General features: G+C 36.4%; 1 protein-coding gene across 4 annotated transcripts in view; it reads left to right on the top strand.

The window, feature by feature from the left end:
* DYNC2H1 (dynein cytoplasmic 2 heavy chain 1) overlaps window positions 1–19,358 on the top strand; it is a 393,081-nt gene that overhangs the window by 92,744 nt on the left and 280,979 nt on the right. For 3 of the 4 annotated variants that reach the window (XM_086338263.1, XM_086338267.1, XM_086338265.1), the window contains 6 exons: window positions 7,098–7,357; window positions 8,583–8,829; window positions 10,056–10,207; window positions 11,466–11,610; window positions 14,072–14,174; window positions 14,723–14,890. In XM_086338263.1, coding sequence (XP_086194389.1) covers window positions 7,098–7,357; window positions 8,583–8,829; window positions 10,056–10,207; window positions 11,466–11,610; window positions 14,072–14,174; window positions 14,723–14,890 — 1,075 coding nt within the window. The remainder of the gene's footprint in view (window positions 1–7,097; window positions 7,358–8,582; window positions 8,830–10,055; window positions 10,208–11,465; window positions 11,611–14,071; window positions 14,175–14,722; window positions 14,891–19,358) is intronic. The other variant, XM_086338264.1, reaches the window with a different exon arrangement.

The raw sequence follows: 19,358 nt of genomic DNA, 5'->3' as shown, positions 1-19,358 counted from the left end.
ATATAGTCAGGAAATAGAAGAAAAAGATCTACAAAAGCAAAAACCAAACAAGAAAATGGCAGTAGGAACATACATATCAGTAATTACTTTAAATGTAAATGGATTAAATGCTCCAACCTAAAAACACTGGCTGAATAGATACAAAAACAAGACCCATATATATACTGTCTACAAGAAACCCACTTCAGACGTAAAGACACATATAGACTGAAAGTGAGGGGATGGAAAAAGTTATTCCATGCAAATGGGAAGCAAAAGAAAGCTGGAGTAGCAGTCCTCAGATCAGACAAAGTAGAACTTAAAGAATATTTCAAGAGATAATGAAGGACCACAAAATGATCAAGGGATCAATTCAAGAGGAAGATACAACAATGTAAGTATCTATGCACCCAACATAGGAGCACCTCAGTACATAGGACAAACACTAACAGACATAAAAGGAGAAATTGACAGTAACACAATAATAGTAGGAGACATTAACACTCCACTCATACCAATCGACAGATCATCAAAACAGAAAATTAATAAGGAAACATTAAGTATTAAATTATACATTAGATGAGATGGATCTCATTGTTATCTTTAGGACATTCCATCCAAATGTAGAAGAATGCACTTTCTTCTCAAGTGCCCATGGAACATTCTCCCAGATAGACCACATCATGGGTCACAAGTCAAACCTCAATAAATTTAAGAAAATTGAAATCATATCAGGCATCTTCTCCTACCACAATGCTATGAGACTAGATACCAATTACAAGAAAAAAAACTGTAAGAAACACAAAGACATGGAGATTAAACAATGTGTTTCTAAATAATAAGCAGATTACTGAAGAAATTAAAAGGGAAATCAATAAATTGAAAACAGGACAACTCAAAACCTATCAATTCAGTTCTGTCACTCAGTTGTGTCCGTCTCATTGTGAGCCCGTGGACTGCAGCACGCTAGGCTTCCCTGTCCATCACGAACTCCTGTAGCCTGCTCAAACTCATGTCCATCGAATCAGTGATCACATCTAAACATCTCATCCTCTGTTGTTCCCTTCTCCTCCCGCCTTTAATCTTTCCCAGCATCAGGGTCTTTTCCAAGGAGTCAGTTCTTTGCATCAGGTGGCCAAAGTATTGGAGCTTCAGCTTCAGCATCAGTCCTTCCAATGCATATTCAGAACTGATTTCGTTTAGGATGTACTGGTTTGACCTTGCAGTCCAAGGGACTCTCAAGATCCACAGTTCAAAAGCATCAATTCTTCGGTGCTCAGCTTTTTTTATAGTCCAACTCTCAGATTCATTCATGACTACTGGAAAGATCATAGCTTTGACTAGATGGACCTTTGTTAGCAAAGTAATGTTTCTGCTTTTTAATATGCTGTTTAGGCTGGCCATAGCTTTTCTTTCAAGGTTACAGCAAAAGCAGTTCTAAGAGGGAAGGTTATAGCAATACAATCCTAACTCAAGAAACAAGAGAAACATTGAATAGTCAGTCTAACCTTATGCCTAAAACCACTGGAAAAAAGGACAAAAAACGGCCAAAATTAGCAGAAGGAAAGAAATCATAAAAATCAGAGTGAAAAAAGAAATGAAAGAAACAATAGTAAAGATTAATAAAACTAAAAGCTGGTTCTTTGAGAGGATAAACAAAATTGACAAACCTTTAGCTAGACTCTTCCAGAAAAAAAGAATTAAATCAACATAATTAGAAATGAAAAAGGAGAGGTTACAATAGACAATGCAGAAATACAAAGGAATATAAGAGACTATTATGAAAAACTATATGGCAATAAAATGGATAACCTGGAAGAAATGGTTAGATTCTTAGAAAAATTCAATCTTTCCAGACTGAACCAGGAAGAAATGGTAACTATGAACAACCCAATTACAAGCACTGAAATTGAAGTTGTGATCAAATGTCTCTCAAAAAACAAAAGTCGAGGACCAAATGGCTTCACAGGTGAATTCCTTAAAATATTTAGAGAAGAGCTAATGCCTATCCTTAAAAAATTCTTTCAAAAAATTGCAGAGGAAAGAACACTTCCGAACTCATTCTGTGAGGCCACCATCACCCTGATACCCAAACCAGGCAAAGAGAAAACTACAGGCCAATATCACTGATGAACATAGATGCAAAAACCCTCAACAAAATTTTTGGAAACAGAATTCAACAACATATTAAAAAGCTCATACACCATGATCAAGTTGAGTTTATTTCAGGGATGTGAGGATTCTTCAATATATACAAATCAATCCATGTGATAATACCATATTAACAAATTGAATGATAAAACCATATGATAATCTCAGTTCAGTTTAGTTCAGTTCCTCAGTCGTGTCCGACTGTTTGCGACCCATGGACTGCATGCAGCATGCTGGGCTTCCTTGTCCATCACCAACTTCCGGAGTTTACTCAAATTCATGTCCGTTGGGTCAGTGATACCATCCAACCATCTCATAATCTGTCCTCCCCTCCTCCTCCTGCCTTCCATCTTTCCTAGCATCAGGGTCTTTTCTAATGAGTCAGTTCTTCGCATCAGGTGGCCAGAGTAATGGAGTTTCAGCTTCAGCATCAGCCCTTCCAATGAATATTTAGGACTGATTTCCTTTTGGATGGACTGGCTGGATCTCCTTGTTGTCCAAGTGACTATCAAGAGTCTTTTCCAACACCACCATTGATGTTCAAAAGCATCAGTTTTTCAGCACTCAGCTGTCTTTATAGTCCAGCTCTCATGTCCATAGTGACTACTGGAAAAACCATAGCTTTGACTAGATGGACCTCTGAGGGCAGAGTAATATCTCTGCTTTATAATATGCTGTCTTGATTGGTCATAACTTTTCTTCCAAGGGGTAAGCGTCTTTTAATTTCCCGGCTACAGTCACCATCTGCAGTGATTTTGGAGCTCAAGAAAATAAAGTCTGTCGCTGTTTCCATTGTTTCCCCATCTATTTGCCATGAAATGATGGGACCAAATGCTGTGATCTTAATTTTCTGAATGTTGAGTTTTAAGCCAACTTTTTCACTCTTTCACTTTCATTAAGAGGCTCTTTAGTTCTTCTTTGGTTTCTGCCATAAGGGTCGTGTCATCTGCATATCTGAGGTTAATGATACTTTTCCAGGCAATATTGATTCCAGCTTGTTCTTAATCTCAATAGATACAGAAAAAGCCTTTGACACAAATCAGCACGCATTTATGATTAAAACTCTTCCAAAAATGGGCATAGAATGAACCTACCTCAACATAGTAAAGACCATATATTATAAGGCCACTGCAAACATTATTCTCAATGGTGAAAAACTGAAAGCATTTCCCCTAAGATCAGGAACAAGACAAGGTTGTCCATTGTCACCACTGTTACTCAACATATTTTTGGAAGTCCTAGCTACAGCAATCAGAGAAGAAAAATAAAATGAATCCAGATCAGAAAAGAAGTAAAGCTGTCACTGTTTGCAGATGACATGATACTATACATAGAGGGATATAGGGATATAGTGAAGTTGCTCAGTCGTGTCCGACTCTTTGCGACCCCATGGACTATATCCTACTAGGCTCTTCTGTCCATGGGATTTTCCAGGCAATAGTCCTGGAGTGGATTGCCATTTCCTTCTCCAGCAGATCTTCCCAACCCAGGGATCAAACCTGGGTCTCCTGCATTGTAGACAGACGCTTTATCATCTGAGCCACCAGGGAAGTTGATAGCCCTAAATATATTATCAGAAAATGCTAGATCTAATCAGTGAATTTAGCAGAGTCACATGATACAAAATCTATACACAGAAATCACTTGCATTCCTATATACTAACAATGAATAATCAGAAAGGGAAATTAAGGAATCAATCCCAGTCACCATTGCAACAAAAAGAATAGAATATCTAGGAATTAACTGAACCAAGGAGACAAAAGAATATATACAGAAAATTACAAGACACTGATGAAAGAAATCAAGGATGACGTAATCAGATGGCGAGATATTGAATGTTCCTGTGTTGGAAGAATCAATATTGTGAAAATGACTATACTACCAAATGCAATCTACAGTTTCAGTGTGATCCCTATGAAAATTACCTATGGCATTTTTCACAGAACTAGAACAAAAATTTCACATTTCATGTGGAAACACAGAAGACCCTGAATAGCTCAAGCAGTCTTGAGAAAGAGGAATGGAGCTGGAGAAATCAACTGTTGTGACTTCATGTTATACTACAAAGCTACAGTCATCAAGATAGTACGGTAATGGCACAAAACAGAAATACAGACCAATGGAACAAGATAGAAAGCCCAGAAATAAACCCATGCACCTATGGGTACCTTAGTTTTGACAAAGAAGGCGAGAATATACAATGGAGCAAAGACAGCCTCTTCAATAAGTGGTGCTGGGAAAACTGGACAGCTACATGCAAAAGAATGAAGTTAGAACACTTAATACTATACACAAAGATAAACTCAAAAGGGATTAAAGATGTAAATGTGAGACCACAGACTATAAAACTGTTAGAGGAAATCATAGGCAGAACACTTGACATAAATCAACACAAGATCTGCTATGACTCATCTCCTAGAGTAATGGAAATAAAAACCAAAGTAAACAAGTGTGACCTGATTAAACTTAAAAGCTTTTGCACAGCAAAGGAAACTATAAGCAAGGTGAAAAGACAACCCTCAGAATGGGAGAAAATGATAGCAAATGAAACAACTGACAAAGGATTAATTTCCAAAATATACATACAACTCAATACCAGAGCAACAACCCATTGAAAAAGTGGGAAAAAGACCTAAACAGACATTTCTCCCAAGAAGACATACCAATGGCTATCAAACATATGAAAGGATGCTCAACCTCCCTCATTATTAGAGAAATGCAAGTCAAAACTGCCATGAGATATCACCTCACACCGGTCAGAATGGCCGTCATCAAAAAATCTGCAAACAATAAATGCTGGATAGGGTATGGAGGAAAGGGAATCCTCTTGCTCTGTTGGTGGGGATGTAAATTGATACAGCCACTACGGCGGTATGGAGATTCCTTAAAAAACTAGGAATGAAAGCACCATATGACCCAGCAGTCCCACTCCTAGGCAAATACTCTAAGGAAGCCAAAATTGAAAAAGACACATGTATCCCGTTGTTCATTGCAGCACTGTTTACAATAGCTAGAACATGGAAGCAACCTAGATGTTCATTGACAGATGATTGGATAAAGAAGTCGTAGTACATATACACAATGGAATATTAATCATAAAAGGGAACCCATTTGTGTCAGTTCTAATGATTTGGATGAACCTAGGGCCTATTATACACAGTGAGGTAAGTCAGAAAAAGAAAGATAAATATCCTATGTTGCTGCTGCTAAGTCGCTTCAGTCGTGTCCGACTCTGTGCGACCCCATAGACGGCAGCCCACTAGGCTCCTTTGTCCCTCGGATTCTCCAGGCAAGAACACTGGAGTGGATTGCCATTTCCTTCTCCAAGGCATGAAAGTGAAAAGTGAAAGGGAAGTCGCTCAGTCGTGTTGGACTCTTAGCGACCCCATGGACTGCAGCCTACCAGGCTCCTCTGTCCATGGGATTTTCCAGGCAAGAGTACTGGAGCGGGGTGCCATTGCCTTCTCTGAAATATCATATACTAATGCATATATCCTGAAGATGGTACTGAAGAATGGTACTGACAGATGGCACTGAAGAATTTATTTTCAGAGCAGTAATGGAGAAACAGACATAGAGAATAGACTTATGGACATGGGGAGAGGGGAGGAGAGGATGAGATGTATGGACAGAATAACATAGAAACTTACATTATCATATATAAAGTAGATAGCCAATGGGAATTTGCTGTATGGCTCAGGAAACTCAAACATGGGCTCTGTATCAACCTAGAGGGGTGGGATGGGGAGGGAGGTTCCAAAGGGAGGGGATATATGTATACCTATGGATGCTTCATGTTGAGGTTTGACAGAAAACAAAAGTCTGTAAAGCAGTTATCCTTTGATTAAAAAATAAAACTATGAAAGATTTTTTAATAGGCTAAAGTCTGGACTATGTTTTTTGTTAGATATTTTTGTACCTTCTTAGCTATATGAATAAATATAGTTATTTTATTCATTTTAATCTTAAAGTAACAAAATTTTAATCATTTTTTTTAACCAGAAGAGTTTTCCAGTTATAAATGCTTAGATGGAACAATCATTATCTTTATTTAGTGCAAAAGTCATTTCAGCTACATTGTTTATAAAGCCAAATTCTACATATTAAGGAATTTCTTCCTATTGACCTCCACTGAAATAATTGAGCACATATTCATTGGGGTTGGTTCCAACATTAAGTTTCTGCATTTTTGTCATTTTGTTTCATTGATACCACCCTTTATTATTTTCTCTGTTGTGTTTTTCTTTCCGTAGCCCATCTGTTGCCTCTGTTGCCAGATGCTTCTTACTGTTACCACTCAATGTCTTATTGTGCAGAATAAAAGTCAGTAAAGGTGTTGAGTTGCATTAGGGTTAACTCCCTGCTGTGCCTCTGTATAGATGACAGTTTTGGAAAGAGGAACAGGTTGGGAGCAGTAGTGGTGACAGTGCCGTGGACAGTTACACTGGAAATGACGGGTCTCGAAGCCCTACACTGTGTTATTTGTAGTTTAGTTTTCATAAGAACTCAATGGGAAGTTGAATATGTTTGTACAGTATATGTGTGGACTGCTGCTAAGTCACTTCAGTCGTGTCTGACTCTGTGTGACCCCATAGATGGCAGCCCTAGATGAATTTTATTTCTTTGCTTGAATGATCATTTAGAGAATAATATGTGAGATAAAATGTTACTATAATTATTAAGGATGTTTAGTAAGTTTAATGCATGTGATGGAGAAGGAAATGGCAGACCACTTCAGTGTTCTTGCCTGGAGAATCCCAGGGATGGAGGAGCCTGGTGGGCTGCAAGGTATGGGGTCGCACAGAGTTGGACATGACTGAAGTGACTTAGCAGCAGCAGCAGCCGTGTATGTGAACTTTTTAAAGAAGTAACATGATTCTCTTTGAAGCATTTACTTTAAAGAATTAAAATTTCACATATTCTGTTTGAAGTATATGAAAATCTTTCATAACTTTTTCTTCTTAAGGTTTTTAACTGGGCACGACAATCTCCTCCAGACCCTCACAAACCACTGGACACGTACTATGACTCAAGTGGAGGACGATTAGCATCTTATGTGCTGAAGAAGCCAGAGAACTTGACTGCTGATGATTTCAGCAGTAGCCACACTCTTCCAGTTATTCAGACTCCTGACATGCAGCGAGGTCTAGACTATTTCAGACCTTGGTTAAGTCCTGATACTAAGCAGCCATTTATTCTTGTTGGACCAGAAGGATGTGGCAAAGGGTAAGAGGAGAACAATAGTACTCAAGATGCCTGTGAGGGATTTATGCATCTCTCCTGTTCTAAAATGATTTAACAGATTTTGTTACATGTTTTTGGTTAAAATGGCAGGTACGTTTTCATGAAGGACTCTTTATTGTCACTATTTGTAAAAATAATATTACTATAGGGAAAAATACGTCCTTTTTTTCCTGCCAAGTTATGTATTTCCTGATGGAATCAGAGAAATCTGAGAAGATACCCTTAAAAAAAATCTGTGCATAGAATCACAACAAAATGATTAGTGCATGTGAACATTTTTTTGGATGGAATCACTGACTGGATGGATATGAGTAAACTCTGGGAGTTGGTGATGGACAGGGAGGCCTGGCTTGCTGCAGTCCATGGGGTCACAAAGAGTCAGACACGACTGAGTGATTGAACTCAACTGAACTTAACTGAGCATTTTTTTTTAGAAGTAAGATGATTCTTTTTGGAGCGTTTACTTTAAAGAATTAAAATTTCACATACTCTAGAGTATATGAAAATCTATCACAATTTTTTTGTATACTTTTTATGTATACATAAATGGTTTTTATGTATACTTTTTTCAAACTAAACTTATTTTTTGTGAACCTTGATTTTTTTTTTTTTTTTGGCTGGGTCTCAAGAATGCCTTAAAATATGAATTTATTTTTTTTTCCACTCTAAAACTTAGAAATCGAGTTTAGTAGCTATGGATAGTTGAAGAAATCATATCTATTGTTACTACTTTTTCCTTAAACAACATTGTAAATAATTTAGAAATGGAAATATTTAGAATTAGAAATCTTGGGGGCTTCCCTGGTGGCTTAGTGGTAAAGAGTCCATCTGCCAGTGCTGAAGACATAGGTTCAATCCCTGGTCCAGGAAGATTCCACATGCTGCAGCGCAGCTAAGCCTGTGTGCCACAACTACTGAACCTGTGCTCTGGGGCCTGGGATCCGCACCTACTGAGCCCCTGCGCCACAGCTGCTGAGTCTGTGCGTCCCAGAGTCTGTGCTCAGCCTCGAGAAGCCCCCACGAAGAGAAGCCTGCAAACCACAGCTAGAGTAGTCTCTGCTTGCTGCAGCTAGAGAAAAGGACGTGCAGCAGAGAAGACTCAGCACAGCCAGAAGTACATATGTACTGAGTAACAGAAATTGTATTTTAAATATGAAAAGTATCTCTCTGGTTGCATTTATGAGGTCGAGTGTTTTGTCTTTCATAGGATGCTGCTCAGGTATGCATTTTCCCAACTCCGGTCAACTTACATCGCCACAGTTCACTGTAGCACACAGACGACTTCCCAGCATCTCCTGCAGAAACTGAGCCAGACTTGCATGGTCATCAGTACTAACACTGGCCGAGTGTATAGACCGAAAGACTGTGAGAGACTCGTTCTGTACTTAAAAGACATCAACCTACCCAGGCTGGACAAATGGGGCACCAGTACTTTGATAGCTTTCCTGCAGCAGGTGGGTATTGTCACTTGAAGTGTTTTGATATAATTGGAGACAATTTAATTTCACTAACTTTTCTTATAGATAGAAAATCTGCTTCCCTCCTTAGGACCATTGTGGAAATTAAATGGAAATTAAACTCCTGAAGCACCTTATTCCTACCCCAGGGCTACCTACATCTAGAAATTAGTATTACATAGAGACGCTGTTTCAAAAGAATGAAAACAGCCGTTACCCCACACTGTTTACCTGCCCTTCATTCCTGAAAACAGAAGCTGAGGATGGTGTTAGAGTTGCACAAGTTTTGGCTTCATTCTTCTATGTATGCACTCTTCCAAAAACAGTTATATTAATATATTTCCTCAGGCATGCCTCAGTCATTGTGGAAGGTTTTTTTTTATGTGATTTATATCACATTGGGAATGCTAAATTCTAAATTAGAGCTTGATAATCAGGTTCACATTTTGCTTTTCTGTGTAACTGCTGAATATATTAAAACATGTATAGACGTGTGCATGACGTGTACACCCATGGTGGATGCATGTTGATGTATGGCAAAACCAATACAATATTGTAAAGTAAAAAATAATAATAAAAAAATGTAAAAAAAAAAATGTAAAAAAAAAAAAAGTATAGAAAAAACCCAAACTGTTTTCCTTATATTTTTCCATATTTTTCACTTTTTTTTGGATAATTGCAAGTAGATTTATATTAATAGTATGATCTGGACTTTAATATTTATTTTGAAAAGCATTTTAAAAATGAGCATAGTTCAGCTAACATAAACTGAACAGAGTCTTTTTTAAATTAAAAAAATTTTTATTGGCTCATAGTTGATTGACATGCTGTGTTTTGCTATGCGTTAGTGCGTCTGTTATGTGGAACATATTTACTCTTTTTTATATCCTTTGCCCATACAAGCCATTAAAGAGTATTGAGAAGACTTTCCTGTGCTAGGCAGTAGATGCTTACTTGTTAGCTATTTTGTGTGTATACAGTGTGTATGTCAATTCCAACCTCCAGTTTATCTTACCACCTCGCCAGCAACCATAAATTTGTTTTTGACATTGAACACAGAATCCTGAACAGTATTATTTTTAATGAAATAAGAAATTAAAGTATATTTCAGTCAAATTTTTAAGTTAGAGGATGATTTCATTCAGAAAATTGTTTTATGCAAAATATTTTATGATTATAAAATCTTAAGCATGAAACATTTAAACATATTTATTTTTAAATAGGTACTGACATATCAAGGATTTTATGATGAAAATTTAGAATGGGTTGGTTTAGAAAATATTCAAATTGTGGCTTCTATGTCAGCTGGAGGAAGACTGGGAAGACATCAGCTTACTACCAGATTTACTTCTATTGTTCGTCTTTGTGCTATAGAGTATGTATCATTGTATTAAAATTTTGTTTTTGATGTGGAGAGACATCTTATATATTGCATTTTGTGAAAGTCTTAATGATATTACTTCCAAATGTAGAATATAAAAATAGTCCAACTTAAGCTCTGACATTATTTTTTTCCTACCCTTCCTAAACTGTAAGAAGTAGGTTAGGGTGATGAAGGCTTTAACCAGTGCTTCTTATGTGATAGCAATAAACAGAACTTTGCATTGTCTCTAAATGTCAGTGTCAGGACTCTGAATGGTGAGTTTTAGGCTTAACTGTTTTATGGGTTATATAAAGCAAACATACAATCGAATTTTATGAGATAACTAAAAAGAGAATTTATATCTGAACAAGGTAGAGTTAGATCATTTAGTGTCCTATAATATTAATCCTGATTTAGTAACTAAACAACAACAACAACAGATATTAATCCTGTTATACCCATCCATCTCCCTGGTCCATGATTGTTACATGAACTGCAATTTTATGACATTGTATCCTTGGTTATATTTCGTTTTACAAACCTTTTTTTTTTTTTTTTAAATAACTTTACTGAAGTATAACTACATGCCATAACAATTATCCATATAAATTCTAGTAACCACAGTACTGTTTTAGGTTTGTTTTTTTTTTGACCACAGCACATGACATGTGGAATCTTATTTCCTGCCCAGGGATTGAACCTGAGCCCCTCTGCAGTCAAAGTATGGAGTCTTAACCACTGGACCACCAGTGAAGTCCTCCAAATCTTTTTTATGCTGTCGTGCTAAACTGCTCCCATCCATTAACATTCTTCTTTTAGAATGTTACAGCCACCAATTAAGCTGTATTGAAATAGATTTTGGTTTGGGAGGAAAGGTTGATTTTATTTGATGTTTTCTACTTGCGTAGTTCTAAAGTGGATTACTGTTCTTTGTATAGACTATACTTAATTGAAAATGCTTTTTCTTAAGCAAACGTTTCCTCTGGCCCTTTCCAACAATCAGTGGTTTTTTAAACAATTATGTTTTTAAGTAATTTCATTAGAATCCTGTATTAGAATCCTTAGTATTTGACAACAGATAATTAGGGATCTGATTGAGTTGAAGTAAGAATAAGGACCATGAGTTTGGCTTAAGCCCTTGAGTAAACCTTGGAGGTGTCTAGGCCTCACAGTTTGAAAACCACACAGTCTGGAAATCAGTTCTATACCTTAACATTAAAATAATAATTTAGAATATTTATTTCAACTTCTTGTATGATTTTTTTTTTAGTTACCCAGAAAGAGAGCAATTACAAACAATTTATGGAGCATATTTGGAACCAGTTCTTCATAAAAATCTGAAGAATCATTCTGTTTGGGGTTCTTCTTCAAAAATTTATCTCTTAGCAGGATCTATGGTACAAGTGTATGAACAGGTATATATTCACTTATATTGTAGTTTTCATGTCTATTAGTATCACTTCCAGAGGGCTGCCTTTAATCCTAACCTGTGTTGATGCTCAGGTTTTATTTTCCTGCCATTTATACTTTTCTCCTAGAGAGTAACTCTCGAGGGTAGATGTTTGTGTGTACCTCATTCACTATTACATCTTCTGGCACAGTTTCTAATAGACACCCAACAAATACTGAAAAAACACATCAGTGGGTAAGTGGTTATTCTGCTTTGAGCTTAAATTTAGCATATTTACAATGGAGTTTGTTTTCTTTCTAAAACTAGATCTTTCTCCTGACTTCTTTCAGTTTCTGTCTTCCAGGATTCAAACCTGAGAGTAATTTTTGATCTTTGTTTCTTTCCTTCTGTCTGTGAAGAAATGTTTAAAATACTCTGATAAAGTAAGGATGTAGAAGATATTTATTGAGTACCTCCTCTTTCTAGTGCTGGTCCTAAGGATACAAAGATAACTGCGTCACTGTTCCTTGAGCATGCACATGCTAATGAGGGACCTGATCATATACGTAAACTATTAATATGGTATAGTAAGTATAGCAGGGGCTTCTCAGGTGGTGCATTGGTAAAGAATCCACCTGTCAATGCAGGACACACAAGAGATGTGAGTTCAGTCCCTGGATTGGGAAGATTCCCTGCAGTGGGAAATGGCAGCCCACACCAGTATTCTTGCCTGTAAAATTGGACAGAGGAGCCTGGCAGGCTACAGTCCATGGGGCCACAAAGAGTCGGACACAACTGAGCGACTGAGCACACAATATGTATATCAATTGCAGTATGTACTAGTTACAGAGACAGCATGAAAGAGGGAGTGAGTAACTTTGTTGTGTGTGGTAGATTTTTAAGAGGAAATGTGGTCTAAGTATTGAAAAATGAAGAGAAATTCACAAAGTGACCTAAGATGAAAGAGGGTCTTCCTGGATAAAGGGAATAGCATGTGAAAGTTATGAAAGTGTTTGTGGAAGATGCTCTTAATAGTATTAGAGTAGAAGTGCGTGAATGCTCCATTGCTTCATTTATGTCTGACTCTTTGTGATCCTATGGATTGTAGCCCACCAGGCTCCTCTGTCTGTCAAATTCTCCAGGCAAGAATACTGCAGTGGGTTGCCATACCCTTTTACGGGGGATCTTCCAGACCCAAGAATTGAACCTGTGTCTCTTATAGCTCCTGCATTGGCAGGCAGGTTCTTTACCACTAGCACCACACAGAAAGCCCAGAGTGAGGAAAGAAAAAACTATGTTTTTATAAATTAATTCATATGTTAGGTGATCAAGGCCGGAGCAAGAGAAGTGGCCCCGTCTGTAGGGAGGAGGGCACAGGCTGTACACTTGTTGCTGATATATATGAGTTGTGGCACTTTGATTTGTTCAAAGTTCTGTGACCTCTTGAACATAAGATAGCTCTGTCGGTCTTGCTGTTATAAAGTGGGTCTGTCTTAAACCCATGAGCACCTTGGAATTATAGCTCCCATTTTATACTTAGGTTGGCTTTCCTTTGGCATCTGGTGCCATCACTTCATGGCAAATAGATGGGGAAACAATGGAAACAGTGACAGACTTTATTTTCTTGGGCTCCAAGATCACTGCCTGTGGTGACTGTAGCCATGAAATTAGAAGACGCTTGCTGCTTGGAAGAAAAACTATGAAAAACATAGACAGTGTATTAAAAGGCAGAGACATTACTTTGCCGAAAAAGGTCCATATAGTCAAAGCTGTGGTTTTTCCAGTAGTCATGTATGGATGTGAGAATTGGACTATAAAGAAAGCTGAGCACTGAAGAATTGATGCTTTTGAACTGTGGTGTTGGAGAAGACTGTTGAGAGTCCCTTGGATTGCAAGGAGATCCAACCAGTCCATCCTAAAGGAAATCAGTCCTGAATATTCATTGGAAAGGACTGATGCCGAAGCTGAAACTCCAATACTTTGGCCACCTGATGCGAAGAACTGACTCATTGGGAAAGACCCTGATGCTGGGAAAGATTGAAGGCAGGAGGAGAAGGGGACGATGATGGTTGATGGCATCATTGACTCAATGGGCATGTGTTTGAGTTAGCTCTGGGAGTTGGTGATGGACTGGGAAGCCTGGTGTTCTGCAGTCCGTGGCGTCACAAAGAGATGGACACGACTGAGTGACTGAACTGAACTGGCTTTCCTTGAATTCCTTTCTTTAGGAGGACTTTTTAACTTTTTATTTTGTTTTCTTGCATGGACAACCTTTTATCATCTTATTAAAGTTTATGAACAACCTATCTTAGATAATGTTTTTTAGGTGCATAAAATACAAGATAACTAAGGAAATCAGTAATGCTGATACACGGTTCCACTCACTGGTAGAAACTGACATTCCTGTAAATTTAAAGTGACTGAAAAATTTACATCATGATTATAAATTTAAAAGAATAGGACAAATCATTTGCCTTTTTTTTCAGGTGCGGGCCAAATTTACAGTTGATGATTATAGTCATTATTTCTTTACTCCTTGCATCCTTACCCAGTGGGTTCTTGGCTTATTCAGATATGATTTAGAAGGAGGTAAGTTTTGCTTTTATGATTTCAAATCACTTATCTTTCTTTAGAATGTCATAGTGTGTCTCTCTGTGTGTATTTATGCTGTGTATTATATTTGTAATAGATAAATGAGTATTGTAATGATAATATTTTAAAAATTATAATTGAAATAATGTTGATATTAAATTTAAACATGATATGAAAATTGTGATATTTTAGTACACGTCCTTTTCTAAACTATGATTGTCACTATTAAAACTTGATTTGAGAAAAAATGTAATCATTATTCTTTACAGCCAAAGCAAGTTTAATATGCTTTTAGGGATTGATATTTTTATTAAACTACTAGAGATAATAGTGTTTAACATATCCTTTAAATAATAAAAAAAATTTACCTGCTTATTCATAAAATGAATTTTAACTCTTTCCCCCTTTTTTTTTCTATTTATCTGATGCCAAAATTATGGTATGTAGATTCTCATTCTCTAATTCTTTCTAACATTATGTTGAAATAGCCCATTTTTAAATCATTTGAATTTTACTAAAAGTAAAGAAAATTTTGTCTCTTTTAGGATCCTCAAACCATCCTCTAGATTATGTATTAGAAATTGTAGCATATGAAGCACGGCGCTTATTCCGTGACAAAATTGTTGGTGCAAAGGAACTTCATTTATTTGACAGCATTTTAACATCAGTGTTTCAAGGAGATTGGGGCTCAGATGTACTAGATAATATGGCAGGTAATATAGTTACGGAGTTTTTGTAAATATATAAATGTTATGAGAACTTTCAAATTATTTTTCTTTCTAATAGTATGATTTCATATGTCTAAACAAATCAAAACTGGATAATTTAGGTATTATTGAATCACTTTACTGTGGAGTAAAAATTAATACAACATTGTAGATCAACTATGCTTCAGTAAAATAAAATGAAAAGCCCTAAAACCTTGGATAATTTTAATGTTTTAACCTAAGAAGTTGCTTTGTCTTTTTTACTAGATTGCAGTAGTTATTTTCCAAACAAAATAATGATGGTAATTTTTTTCTTGGAAACAGTTGTTCAGACTGCAAGTGTTTTATATTTGCAATTCAAAATTGTATTTCCTGAAGGACTTTTACTAATAAAAATAACCATATATGTGTGATACTTAAAAGGTCATAGTGAAGATCTGTATTTAATTATAATGAACTTTCATTTGAGAATAATGGCAATTCTCATTCCTGTCTCTACTGTTAGTGTCATTAGCACAGAACATGCACCCCATTAGCAGCTTTACCCATTGTTATGATAAACAAAGCATAGCACCAAGGAGCTATGTTACGTTTGCAGCTGTTCCTGCTTAATGACCAATTTGTATTATGAAAATGCTGTGGGAGTGATGCATGTAATAGGAAAAGCAGCATGGTGAAAGGACTTTGACAGAAGACTGTCATTTGAATCTATTCCGTAATACAACTGCTTTTAAGCTATAAAATGAGTTTCTGTTGTATTAGAGTGTAAAGCTAGGCTTCAAAAATATTACATGTAGTACATTATATTGTATCTTTCTGCATTTGTTATTGGTTCCAGGATCATAATGACATAAGTGAGGGGGAGTCTTAAAGAAGAAAGGGATGTTAAGATTGATAGAAGGAATTTTCTAGGTGTTGCTTGAGTTTTAGAATCAGGAAATAAGACAGTATGAAATGCTAAGAGAAGCCTGATTATAGTTCAGAGTTGACTTGATTTTGAGTGAGGTTTTATGTCATTGTGTACTGTAGCTTTCATGGCTTAGCATGGAGAACTTTGTTCTCAAATACTACCACTTTTCTCAATCAAAAAACTGAGTTAATAATGTCTCTTCCTGCGAAGAAAATGATATATCCTTTGGACATTAGATAGTATTAGTGTGTTTTTCTCTACAGTTTGTATCTTTTAGGGTCTCATGTAGGACTCAATACATAATGTCTTTTCTCAGTATTTTACTTTTAAATAAAGGATTGTGTTTTTTTAAAAAACAGACTTGATATCTGTTAGATCTTGGCAAATAGGATTTTCACATAGTAGAATATTAGTTTATTAAGAAAATTTTAATTTTAGATACTTAAACTAGATACATTCTGAATATATTTGGGATAAATGCTGGAATTTAGGGGTATGGCAGATTAGAGACTAATTCCTTTTTTGAGGAAGTTACTTTGAAATTTTTTAAAATAATTTTTATTTTGAGATAATTGTAGATTCACATACAGTTATAAGAACTAATAGAGAGAGAGAGAGAGAGAGAGAGAGAGAGAACGTGAACTTTGTACTTGTTTCCCCCCAGCAGTAGCATCTGACAAAACTATAGTACAAGGTCACAACCAGGGTATTGACACTGGTACAGTTAAAATGGATCAACTCCTCTCCCCTCCTCTGGAAACGACCATCTTTTCAGTGTTTAATTTTGCCATTTCAAGTATCTTACTTTTCATTCGGGATAATTCTCTGGAGATATATGCAGATTCTCAAGTGTTTCAGTGGTTTATTCCTTTTTTTTTGCTGAGTAGGTATTTTGAAATGCTACCATTTCTTTCACTGTTTACTTGTTGAAGGGCATCTAAATTGTTTTTGGTGTTTGGCTCTTAGGAGGAAAGCTGCTATAGCCATTTATGTACAGGTTTTCTGTGGACTTTTTTGTTTCTCTGAGATAAATGTTCAGGAATGCAGTTGCAGTGTTGAATGGTACTTGTATGCTTAATTAACAAATAACAAAACTGCCACACTGTTTTCTAGAGTAGCTGTATTTCATTTTATATTCCCATCAGCAATATCTGAGTGATCCAATTCCTCCACATCCTTGCCAGCATTGGGTGGCATCACTATTTTTTACTTTGGCCGTTCTGATAAGTGTATATTGATGTGTCGTGGTGGTTTTGTTTTGTGTCTTGAAAATGAAGTCGTTCAATGAGGTTGAGCTTTGAGTGTCTTCTGCATGTCCTCTTCAGTGAAATGTCTCTGTGTCTTTTGCCCACATTCTAATTGGGTTTTTCAAATATTGAGTTTTTAGAGTTCATTATGTATTTTAGATACTATTCTTTTATCAAATATGTGATTAGCAAATATATTCTCCCACTCTGTAGCTTGTATTTTCATCTTCTTAATAGAGTCTTTTATAGATAAAAAGGTTTTAACTTGATGAAGCTCAAGTTATTAATTTTTCAAAGGTTTTTTTTGGTGTCAAGCTTAAGAACTAGGTGTAGTCCTAGATTTTGAAGATTTTCTCCTACCGTTTTCCCCTAAAGAGTTTATAGTTTTGTATTTTAAATCAGTGATCCAGTTTGAGTGAATTTCTCTGTAAGATGCGAGACTTGGGTCAGAGTTCATTTCTTTGCCTGTTGTTGTCCACTTGTTATAGCACTGTTTGTTAAGTAGTTACCTTTCTGCCTTGAATTGCTTTTGCACATTTTTCAAAAATTAGTTGTGTAAGAAATGAATCCCCAGTCCAGGTTCAATGCAGGATATAGGATGCTTGGGGCTGGTGCACTGGGATGACCCAGAGGGATGGTACGGGGAGGGAGGAGGGAGGGGGGTTCAGGATGAGGAACATGTGTACACCCGTGGCGGATTCATGTTGATGTATGGCAAACCAATATAATATTGTAAAGTAATTAGCCTCCAATTAAAATAAATGAATTTAAATAAAAAAATAAAAGCAGAGCTGATAAAAAAAAAATTAGTTGTATAAGTCTGTTCCTGGGTTCTCAATTCTGTTCCTTGATGTATGTCAGTCTTTCTGCCAATAACATAGTTTTGATTGCTGTAGCTTAGTGTCTTAAAATTCAGTTGACTGTTTCCTTATTTATTCTTCCTTTCTCAGAATCATTCTAGGTATTTCAGTTCCCTTGCCTTTGCATATAAATTTTAGAATAATCTTGTCTGTATATATAGTGTTGCGGATTGTGGTAGGAATTGTATTAGTTCTGTATATCGGTTTCAGGAAAAACTGACCTCTTTATTATGTTGATTTTTCTAATCCATGGATATAACATATTTATTCATTTATTTACTCTTTGCTTTCTTTCGTTAGTGTTGTATGATTTTCAGCATATGTCCTATAACATATTTGTTAGATTAACACCTAAGATTTTAATTTTTTTTGAGCAGATTGCAGAAAACCAAGTTGTATCTTGAACTTCCCTTGTAGCTCAGTCAATAAAGAATCTGCCTGCAATTCAGGAGACCCAGGTTTGATACCTGGGTCAGGAAGATCCCCTGGAGAAGGAAATGGCAACCCACTCCAGTATTCCTGCCTGGAGAATCTGATGGACAGAAGAGCCTGGCAGGCCACAGTCCATGGGGTCACAAGAGTTGGACATGACTTGGTGATTAAGCTGTATACAAGCTGTATCTTAAAGAATGACTATATTAAGTGAAGAAGAGAGGAAGGGCATTCTAGACAAAGGAAAAAGAATATGCAAAGAATCAAAGGTTTGAGAAAACTGGAGTATGTAGTACAGAGAAAGATAAGAGATTCAAGCAGTCGGTGAAGCCAAATTGTAGCCAAATTACCTTGATTAGGAAAATGTTTTAAGGCAGTGGGAAGCTATATGTGATATTGGAGTGCAGTGGCACTGGCAGATTTTTTGTGTTTGTTACTCTAGTAGCAGTGAGGATATATTTGATGGGGCAGAGGCTTGTAGCAGGAATATGAGTTAGGAGCATGTTCTTATAGTTGAGAAATGATGAGATATGAAGATAATGAGTTGTTTCTTACATGTGTTTGAATGTTTTTCAAGTGTCTTTTGGGAGTCTACACAAAGTTTATCCTTTCTATGAGGGGAGAAATTAGGTTTGTCTTATTCATTACTTATTTCTAACAAAGTACAGTGTTTAAATACAGGTCTGTGATAGATATGTGTTTAATGAATGAATGCGCGAGTTATATGTATGTTAAGCAATTGGAAATACGGGACTAGACTAGAGCTGGGAGACCTGCCTATAGATCATGAATCAGATTTTGGTATATATTTAGATAGTTGATAGTTTAATATACAGAATAAGATTAAATAATTCCAAGGGAAAGCATAACAGACTGACTTCGGGTCCCAATGAAACTAAAACATATGAGTGATAAGTGGACAGCTGAAAAGAAGAGTGGTAGTGACTTGAGCCCAGTACAGATTCAAGGAAAACAGCTCCTTTAAGGAGATGCACACAAGTCATGTTAGGATAATGACTATAAGA

The sequence above is a fragment of the Bos grunniens genome, chromosome 15 (genome assembly GCF_055505025.1).
Source record: "Bos grunniens cultivar Pamir isolate PY7600 chromosome 15, Bosgru_T2T1.0, whole genome shotgun sequence".
Taxonomy (NCBI): Eukaryota; Metazoa; Chordata; class Mammalia; order Artiodactyla; family Bovidae; genus Bos; species Bos grunniens.
The sequence above is the reverse complement of the archived record's forward strand: the minus strand, read 5'-3'. Positions and strand labels throughout refer to the sequence as shown.